General features: G+C 43.2%; 1 protein-coding gene across 1 annotated transcript in view; it reads left to right on the forward strand.

Annotated features, from left to right (window-relative positions):
* The window catches only part of chn2 (chimerin 2), a 251788-nt gene that overhangs the window by 120454 nt on the left and 105161 nt on the right, over positions 1–26173 (forward strand). Inside the window, exons 2-3 of the mRNA XM_055660074.1 lie at positions 17041–17079; positions 24875–24930. Coding sequence (XP_055516049.1) covers positions 17041–17079; positions 24875–24930 — 95 coding nt within the window. The remainder of the gene's footprint in view (positions 1–17040; positions 17080–24874; positions 24931–26173) is intronic.

Below are 26173 nucleotides of genomic sequence, written 5' to 3' on the forward strand. Positions count from 1 at the left end.
CGGACCATTGCCTTGGCTCTGTCCTGAAGGTGGTGGCTCAAATACTCATACTCACTCATCCCAGCCTATTGACAACCCCAATCCCGACAATGTGTTTAAGAAAGAACTGCAAATGCTGGAAAAATTGAAGGTAGACAACAAATCTGGAGAAACCCAGCAGGTGAGGCTGGTCTCAGAGCAGCGTCAGCCGTTTCTGGAGAAGGGTCTCGACCCGAAACGTCGCCTATTCCTTCGCTCCATAGATGCTGCCTCACCTGCTGAGTTTTTCCAGCTTTTTTGTCTAACTCGAATGCCAACAGTGAAGCTCAGACACAGAAGGTGCGCGGCCATGCTGGCAGCTTTGCGCAGGATGCGGTACTGCCAGAGCTCGGTGCTGCTCGGCAGCTCGGCCATTGCGGCTGCCTGCCCAGGCCTCCTTATGTCCTTGCATCACCGCGCCTGGGCGCCGCGGCCTCGGTCCCGGGAGGTACCGGAGATGAAGAAAGTCGGCGGGCCAGATAAATATGGGGGAAAAAATACGAGCCGGATGATTTTGGGTTACGGGCCGCATTCGGCCCGGGGGCCATAGGTTGCTGACCCCTGGTGTAAAGGGATCTCTAGAATGGCAAATGACAAGATGAATGATTGTACGTTTCCACCTAGTTGGTCTCATGCATCGCACTTTTTTGGGGATGATTAGTTGGTAATGTACATTGCACAAATTGGTTTGATTATATCTTAGGCTTGCCTGCTCTGGGCAAATCTGTGTTTTCCTCAGTTTCATAGAAATAAATAACCGACAGCATGTTAATATTATCATTTTCTATCTTAACAAATGCTTAACTGCTATTTAGCAGTGATGGCTAACTGCTTTTGAGAGAGCTGGGGAAAATTGGCCTTTGAGGATATAGCATCTAATCACCAATGTCAATACCAAAGCATGTTGAGGAACGGCTGTGCGATTTGTGAAGATTACATATTGCAACAAGGCTTAAAGGTTTCAAAGGTCTTTTATTGTCGTGTGTACCAATTAAGGTACAGTAATATGCGAATTACCATACAGCCATACTAAAAAGAAAAGCAACAAGATACACAACTACATAAAAGTTAACATAAAAATCCACCACAGCGGATTCCACATTCCTCACTGTGATGGAAGGCAATAAAGTCTAATCTTCTTCCCTCATTTTTCTCCCGCGGTCTGGGCAGTCGAACCATCTGTCTGGGCGATCGAAGCTCCCGCAGCCGGTGATCGAAGCCCCCGCGTCGGGACGATCGAAGCCCCCGTGTCAGGGCAATCGAAGCTCCCACATCGGGGCGGTCAACGCTCCTGCGTTTGGAGATCCCAAAGTCCGCCTCTAACCAGGGACCGCGAGCTTAATAATGTTAATTCCACAGGCTCCCACGGTTGGAGCTCAAAGGTCAATCCCTGGCAAAGGGATCGCCAGCTCACAATGTTAAAGTCCCGCAGGCTCCCGAAGTCGGCCTACACCAAGAGGCCTCTAGCTCTTCAATGTTAGGCTGCAGTGCGGACTGAGATACTGTTAATATGGGCTAAAAATAGAGACTATTAAAATGGAGTATCAGGGCATTTGCAAAACCTGTTTGGTCAATTCCCGTGCAAAGCTGAGAGCTGCAAATTGGTTTCAGGAAGTCTAGGTCCTAGATTAAACTATCAGATAAGATGAGGTCCAGATGTCGTTACTATTGTTAAAATGTATGAGCACTTTGCAGGGAAACCCAAAGGTTTTGCAAGGGCATTGACATGATAGGCTGGCTGCAGAAGGATTGTAAATACTGTTAATAATGCTGCATGGTGTTTATGTTACTGTTTGAGGATAGGCTGAAGTGTGAAGCCTTGTTTGAATTGTCTGTACTCCCCAGGAGAATGTTGCATTATATGTTTGATTGACTTCCTTCCAAAAACTTCTGTACGAACATTGTAATGAGATGCTTTGTAATTGGGTTGGGGAACTGTCATTAACACTTTAATGTAACCGATATCTGTGATTGGTTTGTAGGGGTACCACCCACATGTAGACCTGTCCCTCAGGGTTCAATGACCTATAAAAGGTAACCCCCGTGAGGTTCGTTATCGATCTTCTGGAGGATTGCTTGGGACTGCGTAACCTTTTAGAGGTGTCTGCTTGCACGAGGCTGAAGGGCTTGGACAAGCAGAGACAAGGATCGATCCCGCGATGTGGCTAGGTATCGTATAGGGAATTTGTTATTGTGTCATAAAATAAAAGATTTAGTGATCCAGTGCTTGACTCTGTGTTTTACTGAACTAGACTAAGGGGGTTAGCTCTAGGAACATAATTACAATATGATACGGGAAAAAATCGCATCTCCTTCAAAGAGATTTTTTTTTTAAAGTTTTCCCTAAACCCACATAAAACAAGCTAAAGAACAATAAAACATACATTTAACACATATTAAAGGAACACCACCCGGTGCTTGAGGCTGCAGGAAATTTGGAGAATTGAAGCAAAATGACAGTCATTATTTGTCAACATGTTAAGAGTGTCTGGTGGTAAATACATAGAAGATTCATATTTTTAGAGCACTCCTAAACTTACAATAATGCCTAGTGTTAATACTTATTGAAAGTGGGAGGATGCAGATTAGGGAGAAAATTAGAATTGATCAATGAAGAATCATTGACATTTGTCAATTAATTATTTGGCTGTGATAGTAAAGACAGTTCATTATTGAGAGCTGATGATGGGACAGAGGTCATGCCACAATGCCAAGTAGAAAATAATCAGCATTTAAATGGAATTTTATCGGAGAAGATTTAAGACAACTGCTGCGATGATTTGACAAGTCTATTGATCCTTTGTTGGGGATGAAGTGGAGGGGAGGTGGGAGAGCAGTTTAATGCTGAATAAACCTGTCAGAATTGAATTACATTTTGTCATGCTTACAATCTGACTGCATAGGATCTGATCACATTTTCTGGAATTCACAAAATTGCTTTGTAAAACATATATTTTCGTGTTGTCTTCTAACATTTGTGCTTTTGGTAAAATGACTTTTGTCCCGACCAAGGGGAGGTGGGAGAGCAGTCTTAATGCCTCTGCAGCCTGTCCGCGAAACTGTGTCAGAATTGAATTATGTTGGGGTGTGTGTGTGTGGGTGGGTGGGGGGGGTGGGGTGGGAGAGGGGGGGGGGGAAACTTTTGAATCATGCTTACCCGACCTTTTCTCGTCGGGGCTCAGTTCGTTGAGCGGCCTGCATCAGGTGGATCTGATCACAGCGCTGCCGCTTTCTGGAATTCTGTGGACGGCGGCACAAAATTGCTTTTCGGGTGCAACGGCAACTTCTCCCGCCCGAGTTTGGGGGGGTCGAAGATCTCCTGGACGCGGGGGCGCGCTAGCACATATATTTTCGTGTTGTCTTCTAACATTTGTGCTTTTGGTAAAATGACTTTTGTCCCGACCAAGAATTATCAGAGCGCATTTTTGTTGCTTTTATTTCCTTCTGTCGTCACATAATCTTCACCATCAATGAGCTCTGCCAAGTGACCCGTTTTTGTGCTGGGATAATTTGGCCTTTGGGATTATGTACAGTACATTTAGTATTCTTTACCATTTGATTTCCATTTGTATCTCCCTCTGTTCTCTGTCTCTCTCCCTACCTTTGCTCACCCCCTCTCCCTCACCCCTTACTTTCACCCCTTGCTCTCTCCCTCACCCATTACTTTCAGTGTTTGTTTCCTTTCCAGGAATCTACAGTTTTAATTTTATGTAGATGTTTTTTTTTAACAAGTAGTGGTAGTTCCTGTATTTGGCCAAGCGTGGAAGTCAACAACAATGACTTGCATCTAAGCAAGACTAATTTAAAAAAAAAAGCAAGACATTAAACCAGGGAGTGTATGTATAGTAGTAAGTACTAACAAAATATAGTACTAGCAAAATAGAGAGAGTACAGAGGAGATTTACTAGAATGTTGTCTGGGTTTCAGCACCTAAGTTATAGAGAAAGGTTGAACAAGATAATTCTTTATTCTTTGTTGCGCAGAAGGTTAAGAGGGGACTTGATAGAGGTCTTTAACATGATGAGAGGGATAGACAGAGTTGACGTGGATAAGCTTTTTCCATTGAGAGTAGGGAAGATTCAAACAAGAGGACATGACTTGAGAATTAAGGGACAAAAGTTTAGGGGTAACATGAGGGGAAGTTCTTTACTCAGAGAGTGGTAGTTGTGTGGAATGAGCTTCCAGTGGAAGTGGTGGAGGCAGGTTCGATTTTATCATTTAAAAATAAATTGGATAGGTATATGGATAGGAAAGGAATGGAGGGTTATGGTCTGAGTGCAGGTAGATGGGACTAGGGGAAAATAAATGTTCGGCACGGACTAGAAGGGCCGAGATGGCCTGTTTCCGTGCTGTAATTGTTATATGGTTAAAATGTCACCCATTCATTATTTCCAGAGATGCTGCCTGTCCCTCTGCATTACTCTAGCATTTTGCATCCTACTCTGTCATGATCCAATTGGCAATATTTATGTGACTGGTCCAGTTGAGATTTTGCCCAATGGTGACACAAGAATCTTGATAATATAATTTAGATAATAGTAACAACATTAAATGACCAGGGCAGAAGCTTTCAAGTTTTGATCTCTCCAAAGCCAAAGCATGTCAGGTCACTGGCGGTCGCCCTAAAAAACCGACAACTGGAACGGTGACTGTCAGAGACACACGCACACAGACAGACGCAGACACACAGACAGACAGATGCAGACACACGCACACACGCACAGACACACATGCACACACAGACACACACGCACACACACACACACACACACACAGACATGCACACACACACACACACAGACAGACACAGACATGCACACACACACACAGACACACAGACACACGCACACAGACACAGACATGCACACACGCACACACACGCACACGCAGACACACACGCACACAGACATGCACACACACACACACGCCACACACACACACACACACACACACACACACACAGACACACACACACACACACACACACACACACAGACACACACACACACACACACAGACACACACACACACACACGCACACACACATACACACACACACACAGACAGACACACACACACACACACACACACACACACACACACACACACACACACAGACACACACACACACACACACACACACACACACACACACACACACACACACACACACACACACACACACACACACACACACACACACACACACACACACACACACACCCCCCCCTTCACCAGCCCGTTATGCAGGTGGGGACAGGGCAAGCGAAGGGAGCGCTGTCTGAGTGAAATTCACACGGTGCAAAGCCAATGTGAAACAGCCACACACCGCGATGAACAGGAAGGTTGGCGCTGTAATTAAGATGGTGAAAGCATAGTATATGCAAAGGGTCACATAAGTCTTTTAAAAGAAGGGGGGAGCAGGAGTGGAGACCTTACCGGTTGGTTATCCTTGGTTCAGAAAACTACTGCTTACGTTTTATTTTTCCCAATGAGCCAATGAAATTCACCGATCAGCACCGGCGAAAACCTACGAGAACCTTCGACTGCCTGGCAACCCACCTACGGCATGAGGATTCTCGCTACTCTACATGGCGGCTTCATTCTAGTCACCGCTAATTTTTCAACATGTTGAGAAATTTGCGGCGACCATAATGAGGCCGCGACTAGTTCCCACAATGCGAGAACCCCTCACGACCATGAAGGCGACTCCCCGGCAACCACCCGCGAACAACATGTGGCGACCGCATAGTTGCCGGCAGTCCCCTAAAAAGTCGCCCAAGTGGGACAGGCCCATAATTCTTGCACATCTCCTATTTTGCAACAAAGTTCATTGTTCCCTTTTATTAGATGTACCTGAATGTTAACTTTGTAATTCTGGCAACATTTCTTGCCAAATCTCTCTAATTCCTAAAATTCTGCTGTTCTATTCTTCACACCAATGGGTAACCCCACATTTCCATGCAGTGTGCCCCAGTTTTATCGCACAATTAATGAATACATTTAGTTTAGTATATTGTCACGTGGCATCTTCATAGCTTTGTTTTGCACCTAAAACATGGATACAATGTACTTGGCCCTTCGCTCTTATTAATGAAGAATGAAAATAGCTGATGCCTCTGTACTGACTCCCCAGAGAAAATCAAATCGTAACATCTATGCTCCCCTGTTTCAGTATTGCAGCCAATCTTCTTGCCATGCAATTGTAAAGCTCACAACACTAAGTGCACTTATCTCGGCGCCTTATGAGGAATAGATAGAAGCCCAAGAAGAACAAGGTTAACAATTTCATATCTATACCACTACGTGCAAGAAAGTGGTCTACCTGCCCAATTTGCTTGAAAATATACCACCATTCCTTCACTATCACTGTCTCAAAGTCCTGAAGCATTGTGCAAAAGATTATCGTGTCAGTGAGACCACATTACAAGACTGAGTAAAAAAAACGGAATTCTATAAATTAAAATACTGAAACCAGAACAGCAACACAAAATAGGTTGATCCCCACCAGAAAGAGAGAATCATTTTTCTGGTAAAGCTGACTTATTTTCGATTTTTTATTCCAGCAGTATTTATTTTATTTGACTTTGCTTTCAAACAGCAGCTTGTAATCAGATGCAAATTACATCTGACTCTGCACTTCTAGATTGATCACAAGAGCCCAAGAAAAAAATGATGGGTAGAAACAGTCTACTTAGCAGTAACTGATAAGTAATTAAGGGTTTCTCTTCATGGACTATGAACATCTCATCCCAGTTCAAGCTGTTCTGCTCCGTAAACACGTTTATTCCGTTCTGAAGAACTTAATTAAAATAACTTCCTTTCTAAAGTTCTTGTTTTGAAGTTGTTTTAACTTTCCCATGTGAATTTTTTATTTTTTAAGTTTATCCTACATATTAGCATTTTACAAAGACTGAGGAGTAAGCACACTTCAACATTAACAAAGCTGGTGATTAAAGTTCCATGATTAACAATTCTATAGGCCTATAATAAATGTAAATAAAAAACACCTCACTAAAACAGCCTTCTTGATTGCAGGGCAGTGCATTAAAAACCAGGGTGTTGGGCCAATTGCAAAGCTCAGCAATTAACAGGCACAAATACACTTGGCTGAGTGGCCTTCATTACTGTCTGCTTCTGTAATTTTTGCAGACTTGGTCATTCTGCATCATTGCTACACTTCGAAATTGATTCCTCATTTGGTCTCCATTTTGCCGTTCAATCGTGGACTTTTTCTGGCTCAAAGTAAAAAATACTGCAGATCCTAGAAATCCAGTAAAGGCTACAAGTAATCTCTTGGAAGAGAAAGAGTCAACGTTTCAGGTCACAGACCCTTTATCAGGACTTAGTGAGTGAGTTTAGAGCCACGAGGCAGAGCAGACCAGCAGAGGGAAAGTTTAAAAGAGCGCCGTTTGATTGGCTCATCCAGAGGCCCAGCAACCAATAAAAAGTGAAGATATACCAGAGTGGCCTGTTGGGAGCGGTAATTTTAGGAGAAGCTGTTTGTTGTGGCACGGGTGCTGTGTTTTTAGACTAAATGTTGAAACTTTGACGACAGGATTTGGTGAGAAGGCTGAGCAGAATTCAGAGCAAAAAAGGATAGGTCTTGTTTTTGACTTTCTTGTTTAAGGACCAGTCCCACTTTCACAACCTAATTCACGACCTCTGCCGAGTTTGCCCTTGAATCGTACTCGCAGCAAGGTCGTTACGAGGTCGTAGGTAGATCGTGATGCTAGTCGTAGGTACTCGTGGCATCAAGTAGGTCGGGGCATTTATTTAGCCTGATGAAAAATGTCCACGAGTAAAAAAGATTGTGAATTTGGTCGTGAAAGTGTTGACAGGTCCTTTAATCGAAGTGTGGGTGGGATGTAATTTTCTTCTTTTGTAGAAGTGCAGGTTGGATGGCAGTTAGGGTACTCAAATGCTTCTCCTGCACGATGTAGGAAATTGGGAAACCTTCCAGCACTCAGCTGTAGCTCCTTGCTGACCGCATGAGGGGACTGGAGCTGCGACTGAACTCCAGAATGGTATGTAGACATAAGGAACTGCAGATGGTGATTTGCAAAAAAAAAAAAGACACAAAGTGTTGGAGTAGGTCAGGCAATATCTCTGGAATTTGTAGTTAGGTGACATTTTGGGCTGGGACCCCTCTTCAGACTTGAGAGAGTTGTGCTGTGCCCATTGACGGGGGGGGGGGGGGGGGGGGTGGGGGGGGGGTGGGGGGGGGGGGGGGGGGGGGGGGGGGGGGGGGGGGGGGGGGGGGGTTAAACTAGATTGGCAGAAACATGGAGAAAGTATTAAAAAAAAACAACCTGGGCTAATGGCACAGATGGATGACTGGTACAGAAGGAGAAATCAGGGTATCTGAAGTTGTAGAATTCAATATTGAGACAGGGGGCTGCATCATGGCCAGATGAAAAATAAGGTACTATATCTTGAGCTTACATTGGACCCACACTGACAGAAGAGGGGGCCACAGAGTGAGAAGTCCGAATGGGATGGAGAAATAAAATGGAAGCAACAGAATGCTCATGGTCAACGCTGCTGACTGAACCAAGTTGTTCCGCAAAGCCATGTAGAGGAAACCAGATGATTTTTGTTTTTGATGTCAGCTTTGGACAACATTATTTTCCTAACATTTGGAAGCATCTTTAGATTGTAGATAGTTGCAAGAATAATATTGAAGTATTCTTGTAATGTTTCAACTTCCCTCATTGACTGACAATCAAACAAAATGCTTGGATGTGGTGCAATTTGTTGAATGTATCTAAGAAAGCCTCTTTCACCAATATATAGAGTGCCCTATCAAGAGGGCACAACAGGGGGCCTCCTCTTGAGGAATGAGGTAGAGCATGCAATTGAAGTGTCAGTGGGGCAGTACTTTGGGATTGGTGACCATAATTGTACTAGTTTTAAAATGGAGAAAGATAGAATTGGTCCACAAGTTCAGGTCTTAAATTAGATCAGGCCCAATTCTGGAGCTTGCAGAGGTCAACTTGGTGAAGTTTGGTTCGCAGGTAAAGGGAAGTGGGAGGCTTTTAAAACTGCAATAGTAAAAGTTCAGGCTGCTAAGTTTAGGGAACCTTGGTTGACAGATATTGAGGTTCTGATCAGGAAGATGGAAACATACATTATATTTAGGTATTAGGGATCGTGGCAATTTTGTGATTAATGTAAGAAGTGTAAAAGTGATTTTAGAGGCATATCAGGAGAACAAAAGGTGTAAAATGGATATGGCAGGTTAAAAGAAAATCCCACGAGTTTCCTTTGGTTTATTAAGAGTTAAAATGTGTGAAGAGAGAGTAGATTAACATGACAGCCTATGTGCGGAACCACAGAATATTGAGATTTTCAAGAGTGTTTAATTGTCACGTACCGATGAATGAACACTGAAATTCTAACTTGCTGCATGCAGTATATAAATGCAATGCTCCTACACAACAAATCATAAACAAAAAAAACAGTGAATTAATAACGTAGAATTAAATTCTTAGCACGGATGCTGAGGAATTAAGGCAAATTAATTGATGTTGGACCATATGCAAAAAATAAATCATTTGTTGGTATTGGCACTCATTAAGGCGAATAAAACTGTAGGGATTTGACTGAGGTGCCTGGCCGAGTGCACCCTTGGACTTTGTGGGAAGCGAGGGGAAGAAATTGCAAAGGCTCCTGCAAAGACACACGCATCATCTTCAGTTACAGATGAGGTTCTGGAAGAATGGAGTGTGGATCATTTTGTACCATTATTTGAGATGGTGAACAAGGGCAACTCAGGGAACTACAGACAGATGAGCCTGATATCATTGGTGGATATGTTACTGGAGGGGATTACTGAGAGACCGGATCTATCAGCATTTGGATAAACAAGGACAGATTAGGGATCATATGCATGGATTTGTGCGTGGGAATTGTGTTTTGAAAATATATGCATTTTTAAGGAGGTAACCAAGAATGATGAAAGTATGTTTTGACTGTAAATAATCTAAACAAAGACAAATTTCTTGACAATATATGGGATTAAGCAAATGCATGTATATTCCATGTTACTAATCAGACAAGATAGATAGATAGATAAGATAGATAGATAGATAGATAGATACATAGAAATTTCTTGACAGCAGTCATATGGGATTGGAAGCAAAGTTTTAGCTGTCTGCAGTCTCTTCCCTCCTCTTGTCTTTTGAGAACTCTGTTGATATTGTGCATGTATATTCCAAGTTACATATTCTGTGGATCAGATTCTGCATTTGTGATGGTGAAGAAACCTCGGACCGGGCCGGACATGGGGCGCATTTGTGATGGTGAAGAAACTCTGGACATTTTTCATTGCTATCAAATTCATGTTGTAATGTGAAAGATGCATATGCTAAATATGAAAATTCAGAAGCTGGTGTCAGCGATTCCCTCCTCCCCATAGGCTTTGTGGTTTGGTAATTTTCCTTGTTGTCAGTACTCTGTGATCTTCTGAGAAGTTCAAATATTTCCAGTTCTTGTAATAATTGTAAATGCTGACCATAATTAAAACAAAATTCCAGGTGATTGCCATTCAGCTGAATAATTTTAAATTACTTCAGGAAAGATCAAATGTATTCTGATTACAAATATTAAAATCCAATGAGTTACATTGAGTTACTTCATCTAAGACTCCTTGGGCTATAGGGCATACATTCAACTGTCGAGAACCTTCACACTTAATTAGTATTTGAGCTGTTCAAACCTCTGAAATTAATCTGTTGATTCAGTTCTTGATTGGTTGAAAAATAAGTATTTGAAAGCTAATATAAAAATACAGTCGAGTTTAAAAAATAATAATGTGTAGTGGAATGAGAAAAAGGAAAAAATATATATTTTAAATGTTTTAAATGTAGCCACTAATAAGACTGAAGAGAGAACAGAATAGTGATGATAATTGACAATAGACAACAGGTGCAGGAGGAGGCCATTCGGCCCTTCGAGCCAGCACCACTATTCAATGTGATTATGGCTGATCATCCCCAATCAGTAACCTGTTCCTGCCTTCTTCCCATATCCTCTGATTCCGCTATCTTTAACAGCCCCATCTAGCTCTTTCTAGAAAGTATCAAGAGAACCGGCCTCCATGAGGCAGAGAATTCTAAAGACTCACAACTCTCTGTGTGAAACAGTGTTTCCTCGTCTCCGTTCTAAATGGCTTACCCCTTATTCTTAAACTGTGGCCCCTGGTTCTGGACTCTCCCAACATCGGGAACATGTTTCCTGCCTCTAGTGCGTCCAAACCCTTAACAATCTTATATGTTTCAATGAGATGCCCTCTCATCCTTCTAAACTCCAGAGTATTCAAGCCCAGCCGCTCCATTCTCTCAGCATATGACAGTCCCGCCATCCTGGGAATTAACCTTGTAACCCTACGCTGCACTCCCTCAATAGCAAGAACGTCCTTCCTCAAATTAGGGGACCAAAACTACACCCAATACTCCAGGTGTGGTCTCACTAGCGCCATGTACAACTGCAGAAGGACCTCTTTGCTCCTATACTCAATTCCTCTTGTTATGAAGGCCAAAATGCCATTTGCTTTCTTCACTGCCTGTCTTACCTGCATGGCTTAATTTCATTGACTGATGAACAAGGACCCCCAGATCCCGTTGTCCTTCCCCTTTTCCCAACTTGACACCATTTAGATAATAACCTTCTTTCCTGTTTTTGCTACCAAAGTGGATAACCTCACATTTATCCACATTAAACAGCGTCTGCGATGCATCTGCCCACTCACCCACCTGTCCAAGTCACCCTGCATTCCCATAGCATCCTCCACAGTTCACACTGCCACCCAGTTTTGTGTCATCTGCAAATTTGCTAATGTTACTTTGAATCCCTCATCTAAATCATTGATGCATATTGTAAATAGTAATGTAAATAGCTGCGGTCCCAGCACCGAGCCTTGCGGTACTCCACTAGTCACTGCCTGCCATTCTGAAAGGGACTTGTTAATCCCTACTCTTTGTTTCCTATCTGCCAGCCAATTTTCTATCCATGTCAGCACTCTACCCCCAATAACCTGTGCCCTAATTTTGCCCACTAATCTCCTATGTGGGACCTTATAAAATGTTTTCTGAATGTCCAGGTACACTACATCCACTGGCTCTCCCTTGTCCATTTTCCTAGTTACATCCTCAAAAAATCCCTGAAGATTAGTCAAGCATGATTTCCCCTTCGTAAATCCATGCTGACTCGCACCGATCCTGTTACTGTTATCCAAATGTGCCTCTATTTCATCTTGATGAGGTCAAAGAAATAGGTATTTTCAGTAGTTAGTATAATATCATCGGTAGGCGGCGCGACTCTCGTCAGCAGCGGCCTCTGCAGCCCGTCTGTATTTTTATTATTTTTTGTCTATGTGTTTATGTAGTTTTTGATATTTTTTGTTGGGGTGTGTGTGTGGGGAGGTGGGGGTGGGGTGGGAGGGAGGGGGGTAACTTTTAATCTTTCCCTGCACAGGAGACCCGACCTTTTCTTTGTCGGGTCTCCGTTGTCGTTGGGGCTGCAACGAGGAGCGGCCTCCAACAGGAAGACCGGGGGCCCTGGTGCCGACGACTCACCTCACCGTTGTGGAGCTGGCCGAGTCCGGAGCGGGTGGAGCGATGGTGGAGCGCTGCTGCGGCCCGACCTCCGGAGATTTGGAGGCTGCAACTGCGGGTCTGGTGGACGGCGGCACCGGGAGCCCGCGGGTCCCTGGAGGGAGACCGTTTTTCAGGGCTCCCGGAGCGGCGACTTTTCCCGCCCGAGTTGCGGGGGTCGAAGAACTCCTGGAGCGGGGCCTCACAGCACCGCCCCGCGCGGCTTGGAATGGCCGCGGGACTCTGCGAGCGCACGCCGGGGGCTCGAACATCAAGAATCCGGTGTGCGACCTCGCACCACCCGGCGTGGCTTTAATGGCCCGCGGGACAATCGCCATCGCCAGCCGGGGGCTTTGACTTTGACTCTGACATCGGGGGGGGGGGGGGGGGGGGGACATCGGGGGGGGGGGGGGGGGGGGGGGGGAATGCAGTGGAGAGATAAGTTTTTTTGGCCGTCCATCACAGCAATGTGATGGATTTTTATGTAAATTATGTTGTGTCTTGGGTCTATTTGTTTGTAATGTATGGCTGCAGAAACGTCATTTCGTTTGGACCTCAAGGGGTCCAAATGACAAATAAATAAATTGACTTGAATTGAATCACCTTGTCCCATATCCATAACACAACAGGCATGTCCAAAAGCAAAATATTGCAAATGTTGGAAATGGAAAATCCTAGAAATATATTCATATTGCTGACCCATAACTATTGTATTTTCCAATATTTCCTGCTTTCACTTGATACTTTTGCTATTTTAATTATTTTCCATCTGTAGATTAATAAACATTCAATTTGAAAAAAGATAGATTACATTTTCACATTTGTGTTTGATTAGTTCAATAATTTTCAAAAATAAAATGTTAAAACCAATTGAAAAATAAACCTTTAATCACTGTAGGTAGTTTATGTTATTATGAATATTATAATTGTAATATTCTCTTCTTAGAATACAATATGTGGATGCTTACATTACTTCATGGACTGGTTGGAATTTTGGTCACATGATCTCTCCATTTGCTATTGTTATTTTTAACTATACATCAAATACAGAAGTGGAGGCAATTATCCATGCTGACATAAGAACTGCAGCCCCAGTTGATGACACATATTTTGTGTGTATTCTGTAATTTATATTACTGTAATTCATTTTGTATTCTTCTTATCGGGTCCACACACAAGATTAGTTGTTCAGCCAGAGCTGAACACACTTCTCAGCATCTGCATACAATGGTGTCTGTCTTGCACATCTTGTACTTCTTGTGTGTGGTGGTGGAAAGATTGGGGAAAACACGGCCGCGACGTGAACGCTTTATCCTTGATCCCATTTTGTATTAAAAACTGTGAAAATGAAATGTCTATTTTAATGTTTTTACTTTTATCTTTCGGTAATTCTTTTTTAATATTTGTTTCAAACAAAGTCATAGAAATTGTATTCATAGTCTTAGATTTGTACAACAGGAAACAGACCCTTCAGCCCATCGAGTCCCGGCTGACCATAATGCATCCAGCTCTACTAAATCATTTAGAATATTAAATACTGAATTTACTAACTGCTAGAAACTTACAGTATATTAGGCTTTTTCCATCTGGCAGTGCATGCAAGTTCCACAAGTTTACATTACTTTTACAAATGAAGAACCTAAATTGATTCCAAGCAAAGTAACTCATTCTACTTCACTGGGGTTTTACCCCAACAACACAATCTACCTTAGTTTCACCAGACTGATTCATGGGATGGCAGGACTGTCTTATGAAGAAAGACTGGATAGACTTGGTTTCTACTCTCTAGAATTTAGGAGATTGAGAGGGGATCTTATAGAAAGTTACAAAATTCTTAAGGGGTTGGACAGGCTAGATGCAGGAAGATTGTTCCCGATGTTAGGTAAGTCCAGGACAAGGGGTCACAGCTTAAGGTTAAGGGGGAAATCCTTTAAAACCGAGATGAGAAGAACTTTTTTCACACAGAGAGTGGTGAATCTCTGGAACTCTCTGCCACAGAGGGTAGTTGAGGCCAGTTCATTGGCTATATTTAAGAGGGAGTTAGATGTGGCCCTTGTGGCTAAGGGAATCAGGGGGTATGGAGAGAAGGCAGGTACGGGATACTGAGTTGGATGATCAGCCATGATCATATTGAATGGCGGTGCAGGCTCTAAGGGCCGAATGGCCTACTCCTGCACCTAATTTCTATGTTTCTATGTTTCTATGCTGTAATAAAACTAAAATAAAATATACTGTAAATCCTCAGATCAGCTAAAGTGATGACCTTTCTGATGTTTCCTGATTTGATGACTATTTTCCACTGTTTTCTGATTTCAATTTGGAGTTCTGGCACCTGTTGTTTATGTTGCTTTCTTTTATAATTGTAATACTGTTTTGAAGCAAAATAATTTTGTGCAGTAGTAGTGTGAGAAATGCTACGTATAAAAATATGACATTTTCCCAAATTGGTTTGTGCTAAGTAAAACATTGCTGCACACTTTAAGAGTATGTGGCTTAAAGAGATTTAGAAAACAGCTTGAAGGCAATCTAAAAGTCCAGGTACATTTTAAATTGTACATTTAAATCTTATTTTAAATAAGAGCAAGAAATGTGGTTTGAATTATGATAATATACATATTCTCCTGAACTAAATTAAATGCTACTGCTGGAGAAGTTGCGGAACAACGTGTGCGGACATGGCTCCGACAGACGAGAGGCCAAAGCGAAGAAGTCGAAGCCAAAGAACGGAGTGGAAACGAGGCCGAAACGTCAATAAACTGAAAGAGTCCGAAGACGAAATGCCTACTAATCGAAAGGATGGGACGCCTAAATGCAAACTAACTGAAAGGGCGGGACGCCTAAAACCCAAGGAACCGAAAAGCTGCATCGCCTAAAAGCAAACTCACCGAATGGCTGCTCTGTCGAAACGCCACCTACCCGAAAGACGGCGTCGCCTACAGGCCAAAGGACCGACTACCGCTCTACGGAAAAGTCCAATAACGGACTTGACGTTGCCGGGGGGACGGGACCTGTCAGCGATTGGTCCAGACCCCCGCGTCCATCACATCACTGTGAAGGCATGAACATTGTCCCAAACCTCCGCTCCACCCGACCCACAGCCCGCGGAGGGTGGCCGTGGGAGAGTGGGGGCTGTACACCTTTGGCCGCTTTCAACTTGGTGCTTGGGTTCAGATTGCCCAGTCACCTATGGCCTGTGTGGGAAAATGAACCACACACTCCCGTCTCCCCTCTTCTCTCCCCTCTTCTCTCTCTCCCCTCTTCTCTCTCTCTCCCCCTCCTCTCTCTCTCTCTCTCTCCCATTCCTCTCTCCCCTTCCCTCTCTCCCTTCCCCTTCCCTCTCTCCCTCCCTTCCCTCTCTCCCTTCTCTCTCTCCCTCCCTCTCTCCCTTCTCTCTCTCCCCCCTCTCTCTCCCCTCTCTCTCTTTCCTCTCTCCACCCGCGGGAGTGCGTCCCACAGTCACTGACCGCGATGCACTGCCATCTCACCCCAACCTCCACACCAGGGTGATTTCCCCTCCTTCCGACTGGCAGTCAGTGACTGTGGGACGCTCCCGTGGGCGGAGATGGAGGAGAGAGAGAAGGGGGAGAGAAGGGGAGAGAGAGAAGGGGGAGAGAGAGGGGAGAGAGGGAGAGAAGGGAGAGAGAGGAGTGACTGGGGGAAGTTGAAAGCGGGAAAGGTGTGCATTCCTGGGACAGCCCCCACTCTCCCAGAAGAGTGGGTCGGGGTGAGTGGAGGTTTGAGACAAGAGAGAAGATGGGCGCAGGGGGGGAGACGGGAGCGTGGGGTTCATTTTCCCACACAAGCCATAGTTGTGAGTCTGTGGAATTCTCTGCCTCAGTGGTGGTGGAGGCCGGTTCTCTGGACACTTTCAAGAGAGAGCTGGATAGGGCTCTTAAAGATAGCGGAGTCAGGGGATATGAGGAGAAGGCACCACATCTGGGAACGGGAGGAAGGTACTTCTTGCTATTGAGGGAGTGCAGCGGATGATCAGCCATGATGGAGTGGCACATTGAATGGACACGCGAGAGGCAGGTGGTGCAGGCTCGAAAAGTTGTGAGTGCCAAATGGATAGCGGAGTCTGAGGAGAAGGCAGGAACTACACATTGAATGGCGGTGCAGGCTCGAAGGGCCAAATGGCCTACTCCTGCATATATTGTCTATAAATGTGTCTTGTTTTTCTGGAAAGTCACATTACATCTTTAGAATGATTTTATTGTGCTACATATAATCAATAGTAGAATAGAATATTAAACAATGATGGTGGATAACATTATTAATGCATCTTGAGGACTATCTGTATATCAGCGTTGCATATTTTGATGAGGACCTTGTAGACTCTTTGATAGGTGCATTAAATATAAATGATTTAAGAAAATGGATCTGAAGCAAATGTGTAATTCGAACAATATTTTTTTCTTTTTTTTAGATGCTGAAGAATATCAACCACCGATATGGAAATCGTACTGTAAGTTTAAAAGCTGGCCTGAATAATGTTTTAATATACACAAGTGAATTATAACACTGCGTCGGTGGGATTCGGAATGGGCACGAATATCAGAACATGAACATTTTAAAAATGCTTCTTGTCTCTCCATTTTGAATAACAAAGTAGATTTAAAGTTTATTTTTAATTAAGTCCACGAGGACAAATGAGCAGATGCAATTGACAGTAAAACAGGACATTAATTTATCCAATATGCTGTTTTGGGAAATAGTCACCCATTTATGTAGCAAGAAAATTGATAATGAAAGGCTGCTGCTGTTTCATTACATTTCCATCAGAGGGCAATTTAAGAGGACTGGGAAATAAGCATTGAAACAGATTAAATTAACACCTAACTTCAAATTTACACAACCCTTTATTGTCTCAAACCTGTAATTACTCTGGGTACGTGTGGCCTTTTCAATCATATGACAGTATTTCCCAGTGAATGAAGTGGATCAAATGTTTAAACATCTACTTTAAAAAAAAAATTGATCAACATTATACTTAAGCAAAATCACATGTGCAATTTTTCCTATAAAACCTCAATTGAATTTTGCATTTCGGGCTAATCGAACATCTTCCAAGTATGCAGGCAAAAAATAGGATCAGTGTGAGAATTCGACCTATGTACATCAAGGAGAAGGCAGAAGCTGGCAGAGTCAACACTGACTGCTTCCATTGACTGAAAAATATGTTCTGATCCCAATAAAGTAATAACTTTGTGGCTCGAACACTTCCTTTCTAGTGTTGGAACTTTAGCTAACCGAACAGCAAAGTCATACAGCACGGAAATGGGCCCTTTGTCCCAACTTGCCAGACCACCCCATTTTGCTAATTCCACCTGTCTGCATTTGGCCCATATCCCTCTAAATCTTTCCTATCCATGTACCTGTCCAAATGCCTTTTAAATATTGTGATAGTACCTGCCCCAACTAGCTCCATGGGCAGTTTGTTACAAAAACCCACCACCCTCTCTATGAAAAGGTTTCTCCTCAGGTTCCTGTTAAACCTTTCCCCTCTCACAATGTTATGTTCCTTGGTGCTTGATTCCCCTAATTAGGGTAAAACACTGCACTCACCCTATCGATTCCCCTCATGATGTTAAACCCCTCAATACGATCATCACTCATCCTCAAGACACAAAAGTGTATTATTGTCATATTTCCTGAAACGGAGCAATGAAATACAGGCACGCGCACTCACGCACACCCCCATCCAGGGGCATCCTCAACAATGTCTTGTTCAACTGTAACATAATGTACCAGCTTGTATACTCAGTCCCCTGACTAATGAAGGCCAATACACTGAAGACCTTTCTGACCACCCTATCTACCTGTGACGCCACTTTCAAGGAACTGTGCAACTGTATTCCTGGATTCCTCTGCTCTCCAACACTCCCCACAGCCCAGCTATCCACTATAAAGGTCCTACCCATTAAACTGCTGTAAATTAAACTGCTGTAAATTTTGATATCTATCTATGATAACATCCATTTGCAAACTTACTAATCATGCCTTCTACATTCACATCCAAATCGTTGATATAAACCACAAATAGTAGTGGGCATTGGCATCGATCTCTGAGGTACACCACAAGTCGCAGGCCTGAAAAACATCCTTCCACAATCCCCCAATGCTTCCTTCCATGAAGCCAATTCTCTGTCCAGTTAGCTAGCTCTGCCAAGGTCCCATATGTTTGCTTGGAGTCATAGGGTCATACAGGTTCCCCAGTTTCCTGCCACACTCCAAAGATGTACAGATTTATTGGCTAATTGGCTTGGTAAAATTGTGAATTGTCCTTAGTGTGTATAGGATGGTGTTAGTGGCGTGGGGATTGCTGGTCAGCACCAGACTTGGTGGGCCTGTTACCATGCTGTATCTCTAAACTAAAGATAGATAGATACCTGCTGCAAAAAAACGAAAATCACTTCTTCAAAAATCTCTATCAAATTCATAAGACACGATCTCCATGTACAAAACTATGCTGACAATCCATAAACAGCCAAATCAATCCAAATGTGTATATATTTTCTCCCACAGAATCCTCAATTAACTTGCCCACCACAGGTATTAGGCTCCGTGTGCAGACGTGGCGCCGACAGACGAGAGGCCGAAGCAAAGAAGTCGAAGCCATAGAACGGAATGGAAACGAGGCCGAAACGACAATAAACCGAAAGAGTCCGAAGACGAAACGCCTACTAACCGAAAGGATGGGACGCCTAAATGCAAACTAACCGAAAGGGCAGGACGCCTAAAACCCAAGGAACCGAAAAGCTGCGTCGCCTAAAAGCAAACTTACCGAATGGCCGCTCTGTCGAAACGCCACCTGCGTCACCTACAGGCCAAAGGACCGACTGCCGCTCAACAGAAAAGTCCAATAACGGACTTGACGTTGCCGGGGGGCGGGACTTGTCAGCGATTGGTCCAGACCCCCGCGTCCACATCACTGTGAAGGCATGAACATTGTCCCAAATCTCCGCTCCACCCGTCCCACAGCCCGCAGAGGGTGGCCGTGGGAGAGTGGGGGCTGTCTCGAGGAATGCACACCTTCGGCCGCTTTTAACTTGATGCTTGGGTTCAGATTGCCCAGTCACCTACGGCTTGTGTGGGAAAATGAACCTCGCGCTCCCCTTCCGTCTCCCCCCTCTCTCCCCCCTCTCTCTCTCTTTCTCTCTCTCTTTCTCCCCTCTCCCTCTCTCTCTCTCTCCCCCCCTCTCTCTCTCTCTCTCTCTCTCTCTCTCTCTCTCCCTCTCTCTCTCCCTCTCTCCCCCCTCTCTCTCTCTCCCTCCGTCCAGAAACTCTCTCTCTCCCCCCCCCTCTCTCTCTACTAGAATAGTCTCTCTCTCCTCCTCTCCTCACTCTCTCCTCTCTCTCTCCTTCTCTCTCTCTCTCTCTCTCTCTCTCTCTCTCTCTCTCTCTCTCTCTCTCCCTCTCTCTCTCTCTCTCTCTCTCTCTTCTCTCTCTCTCTCTCTCTCTCTCTCTCTCTCTCGCTCTCTCTCGCTCTCTCTCTTCTCTCTCCGCCGCTCTCTCCACTCTTCTCTCTCTCTTCTCTCCTCTCTCCCCTCTCTCCACTCTTCTCTATCTCATCCTCACTCTCCCACGGCCACCCTCCGTGGGCTGTGGGTCGGGTGAAGTGGAGGTTTGGGACAATGTTCATGCCTTCACAGTGATGTGATGGACGCGGGGGTCTGGACCAATCACTGACAAGTCCCGCCCCCCCGGCAATGTCATATCCGTTATTGGACGTTTCTGTTGAGCGGCAGTCGGTCCTTTGGCCTGTAGGTGACGCTGCCTTTCGGGTAGGTGGGGTTTCGCCAGAGCGGCCATTCGGTAAGTTCGCTTTTAGGCGATGCAGCTTTTCGGTTCCTTGGGTTTTAGGCGTCCCGCACTTTCGGTTAGTTTGCATTTAGGCGTCCCATCCTTTTGGTTAATAGGCATTTCGTCTTCGGACTCTTTTGGTTTATTGTCGTTTGGGCCTCGTTTCCATTCCGTTCTTTGGCTTCGACTTCTTTGCTTCGGCTTCTTGTCTGTCGGCGCCACGTCCGGGTACCATTAGGCTCACTGCTCTATAGTTTCCTGGCTTTTCCTTGCAACACTTTTAAAATAAAGGCACAGTATTAGCCACACTCCAGTCTTCCGGCACTTTACCCGTGTTTAATGATGATTCATTCATCTCAGCCAGGGCACCTGCAAATTCTTCTCTAGCTTCCCACAGTGTCCTATCCATTTTTCAGAAACCCCCTGTTGTTCTCTTTGCAACTTTATATTGGCTGTACTGTCCACAGTCTGCGCAATCCACAGTCCAGACTCCGGTTTATTCTACGTCTACACTTTATTTTTGGCAGGCCTTTTTACCATCTATTGGCCAAAGACATTGTTATCAAATCCATGTCAATAAATGTACTTATCTGTAAATGTTCTCCAATTCCTGCATAAGGTTGGCTACTCCCACTGCGTCATCATTGGACAATTAATTGCACGAAATGCCCAATGCCATTGCGAGTTGATTTTGCACTGAGTTTCCAAATTTGATTGTTAATCATCATCTTTAAAATGGCAGGTGCAAAACATTTGGTAACTTGATGCTAATATCTGTCTATTACTATTGGCCCATTTCCAGTTGATGCCTGATGCTGCCTGGCTGTAGTCGATCCATGAGAAATGTTTTTCGGAATACTCAATCCTAAATTCTGTTGGAAATGGGAATGCAGATTAAAATCAGACCTGATTTAAGACTGATTTTGGGTCTACAGTAGTCATTCACTAACATTCAAATTGCTGGACCTCCATTGCTTGTGCCTTGTGTCCTTGCTACTCAAGTCATTTCTAATCTTGTTCAACCCAATGTAGTTATATAAAAGTAACCCAAGGGATGTTGCAGAGAAACCTACCGGCCATTTAATCCTGCAGTTAGGTCAATGAGAATTTCTATCTTCCAGAAATTATTTTAAAATACTGATGTCACGAGTGCACCTACAAATGAAGAAACTGGTTCAACATTTTGAGTTATTAAATCCCGTCTGGTTTGTGATTTATGATATGGAAATTAACAAAGGCCACATCCTAGTTAATGGGCTGAATTTATTTTGTTCATTTCAGTCCTTGAAGCTACTTGGCATTCATCTTGTGACAAGATGTTTGGTTGTCTCTTGCTTGAACTATGTTCTAATTCCTAATGTTTTATTATTTTCTTTACTTGCCTGCAGTTATATAGCGACTATTCTATTCACAGTATGTACTCAGATCTCTTGCCATAAAATGCATGCCTGGCAAATTTTACTTCTCACGAGAATCACATAATATATCTTCCAGCAATTTTTACTGAGAAGTAGACAGCCTTACCCCCAATGAAGCAAAAATCTGTTGATATTACGATTTAAGCTCAAATTGCTTTCTCAGCTGGGAATCCCTGCTCTCCATATGCAGTGACCTTATGCTGTTGAGGAACCAGATAAAATGTTACTTTTTAATGGAAGTGAGATAGGAAGATTAGATCATTTAATAATCATAAATAAAATGCCTGTATTTTGGAGTAAACTATAGTTTAAAACATGATACTGGCAAGCCAGGTGACTGGGAATTGCAAGATAAATATCATAAAATGGAGAGAAGATATTCCTTAGTAATGTTCCAATTTTTATGGGTAATAATAGAACATTGTTTTATTATTGTTAGGCTTCTAGAATTCTACGCTAAAGTACAAACAAAACATTTCACTCAACTTCATCTTTTTGGAGGCTTGCACACTAGCCATGTTGAAAAGCCATAAGCCAATGAACTTGCAATCATGGTTGGAGGTCCTTGAGAATGGAAAGTAACATTTTACTGCATAAGAATTCCTAACTATAAATTAGCTCAATGATAGTGACAAAATTGATGGAGCAAAAAGTGTATAAAATTGGATAACATTGAATCTAATTATTAAACACTCAAAAAATATGGATTAAAATTAGTTTAATAACTATAATATGGTTGTAATCCTCAAAGTGGCATTAAATGGGGAAAATATGTAATTTCCCTACGATAAAGTTACAATATTTTTTTTAAGTGCACCAAGTCTTTGTGACTGGTCACATTTTAAATTTCTTATGTTTTCTTCACGGTTTCGACAGTTGTACTCAGTCAGCTAAATTGTTGGTGTTTAAAATAAAATAAATATTTGACTACAATTGCAAAATTATTTAATTATACTCCTGCCAGGACACACTTTTGCAGGTATTACTGTTGCAAGGTGGGTGTTCAGATACTTCCAATTATAAGCTTTGTTTGAGTTTGCGATCTAACTGGATTGGCCAATGCTCTTTTCACTCCGTAAAAATGGTCAACAAAAAACTCCACCAGAAACTGAAATGCTGCACAAAGCTCTGTTTTCCCATTTCTCACATAGTATTTCTCAAATATCACAAGATTTTACGAGTTTAAAATGATGGGGGTGGGTGGTTAATCATTTTATTATTTACTAGACCAAGTGGGACCCGTTGGGATCTTTCCCCAAAGCGGGAGGGGGGTGGCGCACTGTGTCACAGGGGAGGCATTATTCCACTACTCACTCATAGGTCCCAATACTCACCACTCCCTAGAGAGGGAGTGGGGTAGAGAGGGAGTGGGGTAGAGAGGGAGGGGGATAGAGAGGGAGGGTGCAGAGTCCCCACCCCATCTCCCTCCTCCTCATTTCCCTGATCCTCATCCCATTCCCTGCCCTGGTCGTAGAGCAGTGCCAGAGCCTGGAACTCAGCCTGGTTCTCGTACTCGACTCGGCCCTGGCTGTAGACCCAGGCTCATCCTTATCCTTCAGCAGCAGCCTCCAGCCATCAGCTCGGCCGCCGCCTGGGCTCCAGTGCAGGTTCTGACTTCACGTCCCCGACCTTGGACCCAGGTGTCGGTGATTACGGCCCCATCCTAAGCCGCTTGGTTCCAGCCAAGGCACGTGGCTCCACCCGTGCCACCAGATGTTGGGCGCTGGCAGCCGCCGCACGAGCGCTGGCGTGGCTCTCCCTCCCTCCCTCCCGGAGTATCCCGTCTGCCTTGCGAGTTCATTGTGACGTCACTCGGGTTTTTTTCCCGAAATTAGTGAGTTTTCGAGCTGTTTTTAAAGCTTCAAAGGATTCGAAAGTTCGGAAATATAGGTGGGAATGTGACAGGAAGACATTTATCGCCTTGAGGGGAAAAATGTGATTAGAATGTGTGAAAATGGGAAGGCTGTGGCCTAGTGTTTGTAAGGAAATGAGAAACAAGCAGATTGTGCCCAGATATCTTTATCTCTCTCCCTCTCCCTCTCCCTCTCCCTCTTCCGATGAGAGTTAGTTATACAGATAGATGACATAAGTGTCCATTTGTTCACTATCTTGGTATAAATAGGAAGGGGAAATATTTTCCAATTTTTTTTCTCTATAAATTCATCTTCATCTCTCTAATGACAGTCAATCTATAATCCTAGTAGTGGGAGGTGTGGAAAGCCCTGTCTTTCGTCTATGGAACTAGATGTAATCGAGTGTGGTTGAAAATTGATTGCCTGCCTTCAATTATATATTTCTGCGATTCATCCTTTCATTCTGGAAAAATAGCTTGACTTTAACTGATTAGCTGTCGTGATTGGAGATCTCTATATTTAATTACAGGAAATCACCTTATGGTTATTCAGTGTACTGTGGTACTAGGTCATCTGAATGCATTGTGTGTTAATTGAACTTTTGAGCAACATTTCAAATGTTTTCTGTTTTTCTTTGAGATTTAAATTCTTTACATTTATATCAAAGGTGTCATTAATGTCTATTTATTTGAACAGTTATATGGTGGCACATTGGATTTAATAGATGTCAAAAGATTGTGTTTTTGAAAACACATTCAATTTATTTCTACAAACAGGAAAAATATACTCAGGGAAGAAAAAAATGTTCACTCCAAAACACTTGCTTGGTGCAAGCCCTCATGATATCTCAACACAAAGCCTTTGTTTTAGCTGTGTGCTATTGCTGCTTGTAGTGGTTTTTCATAAGGTATTGAGGGAATAGAATAAGTGTTTGTATATGTGTTTCTGTGTGTTTGTTAGATACCATAATTTTGAATGATTGGCACAGGTAAATAACCATGGAGTAAATTGTTTTCATGTAGAATCAATGTTAATACACTGTGTGTTTACACAATCTCATTCTAATTGGTCTAATGATTGATATCTGGTTAATTTATGGGGGGGGAACATGGAGTCTGTTGGATGGTGTGATGTATTGATGTCTTTAATGTTAACATTGCTCACACCTACTTCTGTTCTTGAATAGTGTATCAATTACAGCAGGAAGCCCCACGTCCGAAGAGAATGACTTGTCCACGAGAGGTCAGTTACAAATCACACTTGAATAATGAGATATCATACTTTTCAGCTTTGTTCAGGGCTTTTCAGAAATTTTCCACAAGCTTTTCATTCTTATTATTAATGGAGAGATAAGTTCCTTTCTTGCAGGGTGGCACCAGTTGTGGTTGACTTTTCCAAGCTCTCATGCCAATGAAGGACTGCATTATGGTTAATGCATCTGTGGTTTGATGTTGAAAGCCTGTGGATCCCACTGTGGTGCTTCATGCATTTCATTGTTCTTTTTTAAATTGTGTAAAAGATATCATGTTTTCCCCAAGTGCAAATGTAAATGTCTGTCTGTTGGCAATGTCCTGCAGCCTTTGCATTGTCAACATGTTACATATGCAAAGTATATGCACAGCTCTCCCTCATACCTTCTTTGGTACCTGAAATTAAATTGATTCTCTCTTTCACAGTTCTGATGAAGAGTCCTTGATGTGAAACGTTTGCTGATTTTTGTTTACTGATGATTCCTGACCTGCTAATCTTTAAGGGGTAAAGATTAAAGGGGGTGTGTAGGACAAGTTTATTTTACCCAGAGGATGGCGAGTGCCTGGAACACGCTGCCAGAGGTGGTGGAGGAGGCAGATATGAAAGACGTATTTCAAAAGCTTTTGGATAGGCACTAGGATATACAGGGATTTGAGCAATGTGGCTTTAGGTACAGGGAGATAGGAATTGGCCATGGCATCATGTTTGGCACAGCCATTGTGGGCTGAAGGGCCTGTTCTTGTGCTGCACTATTCTACATTCTATGTATTTGGGTTTTATTTGAGTGAGCAATTTTTTTTGTGGTAGATTTTGCTGTGTACTATTCTAGATAATTGAATATTTACTTTTGAAGATTTTTGTTAGAAAATAATCTCCCTGCAGTTAACTTCTTTGCACCAAAATAAAGAAATTCATTTTAAGTCACAGTAGAATCTACAACTTGTTCAGAACTCCATATATTTTCTGTGTAGTCTGCCCAATGCAACCATACAGACATATAGTGGCTACAACACCTCAAGTTAGAAATATTTTTCTAATACCTAATGTTGTGATACCAAATGTTGTGATACGATTGGGTTTAAAATCAAAACCTGATCTAAATGGACTTCAGTGAGGCATTTGATAAAGTTCCACACTGTGGACTGTTCTGGAGGTTACATTACACGGGATCCGTGGAGAGCTACTGATTGATTAGAGAATTGGCTTTATGGAAGGAAGTTGAAGGTAAAGGTGG

Source organism: Leucoraja erinacea, chromosome 2 (assembly GCF_028641065.1).
Source record: "Leucoraja erinacea ecotype New England chromosome 2, Leri_hhj_1, whole genome shotgun sequence".
Taxonomy (NCBI): Eukaryota; Metazoa; Chordata; class Chondrichthyes; order Rajiformes; family Rajidae; genus Leucoraja; species Leucoraja erinaceus.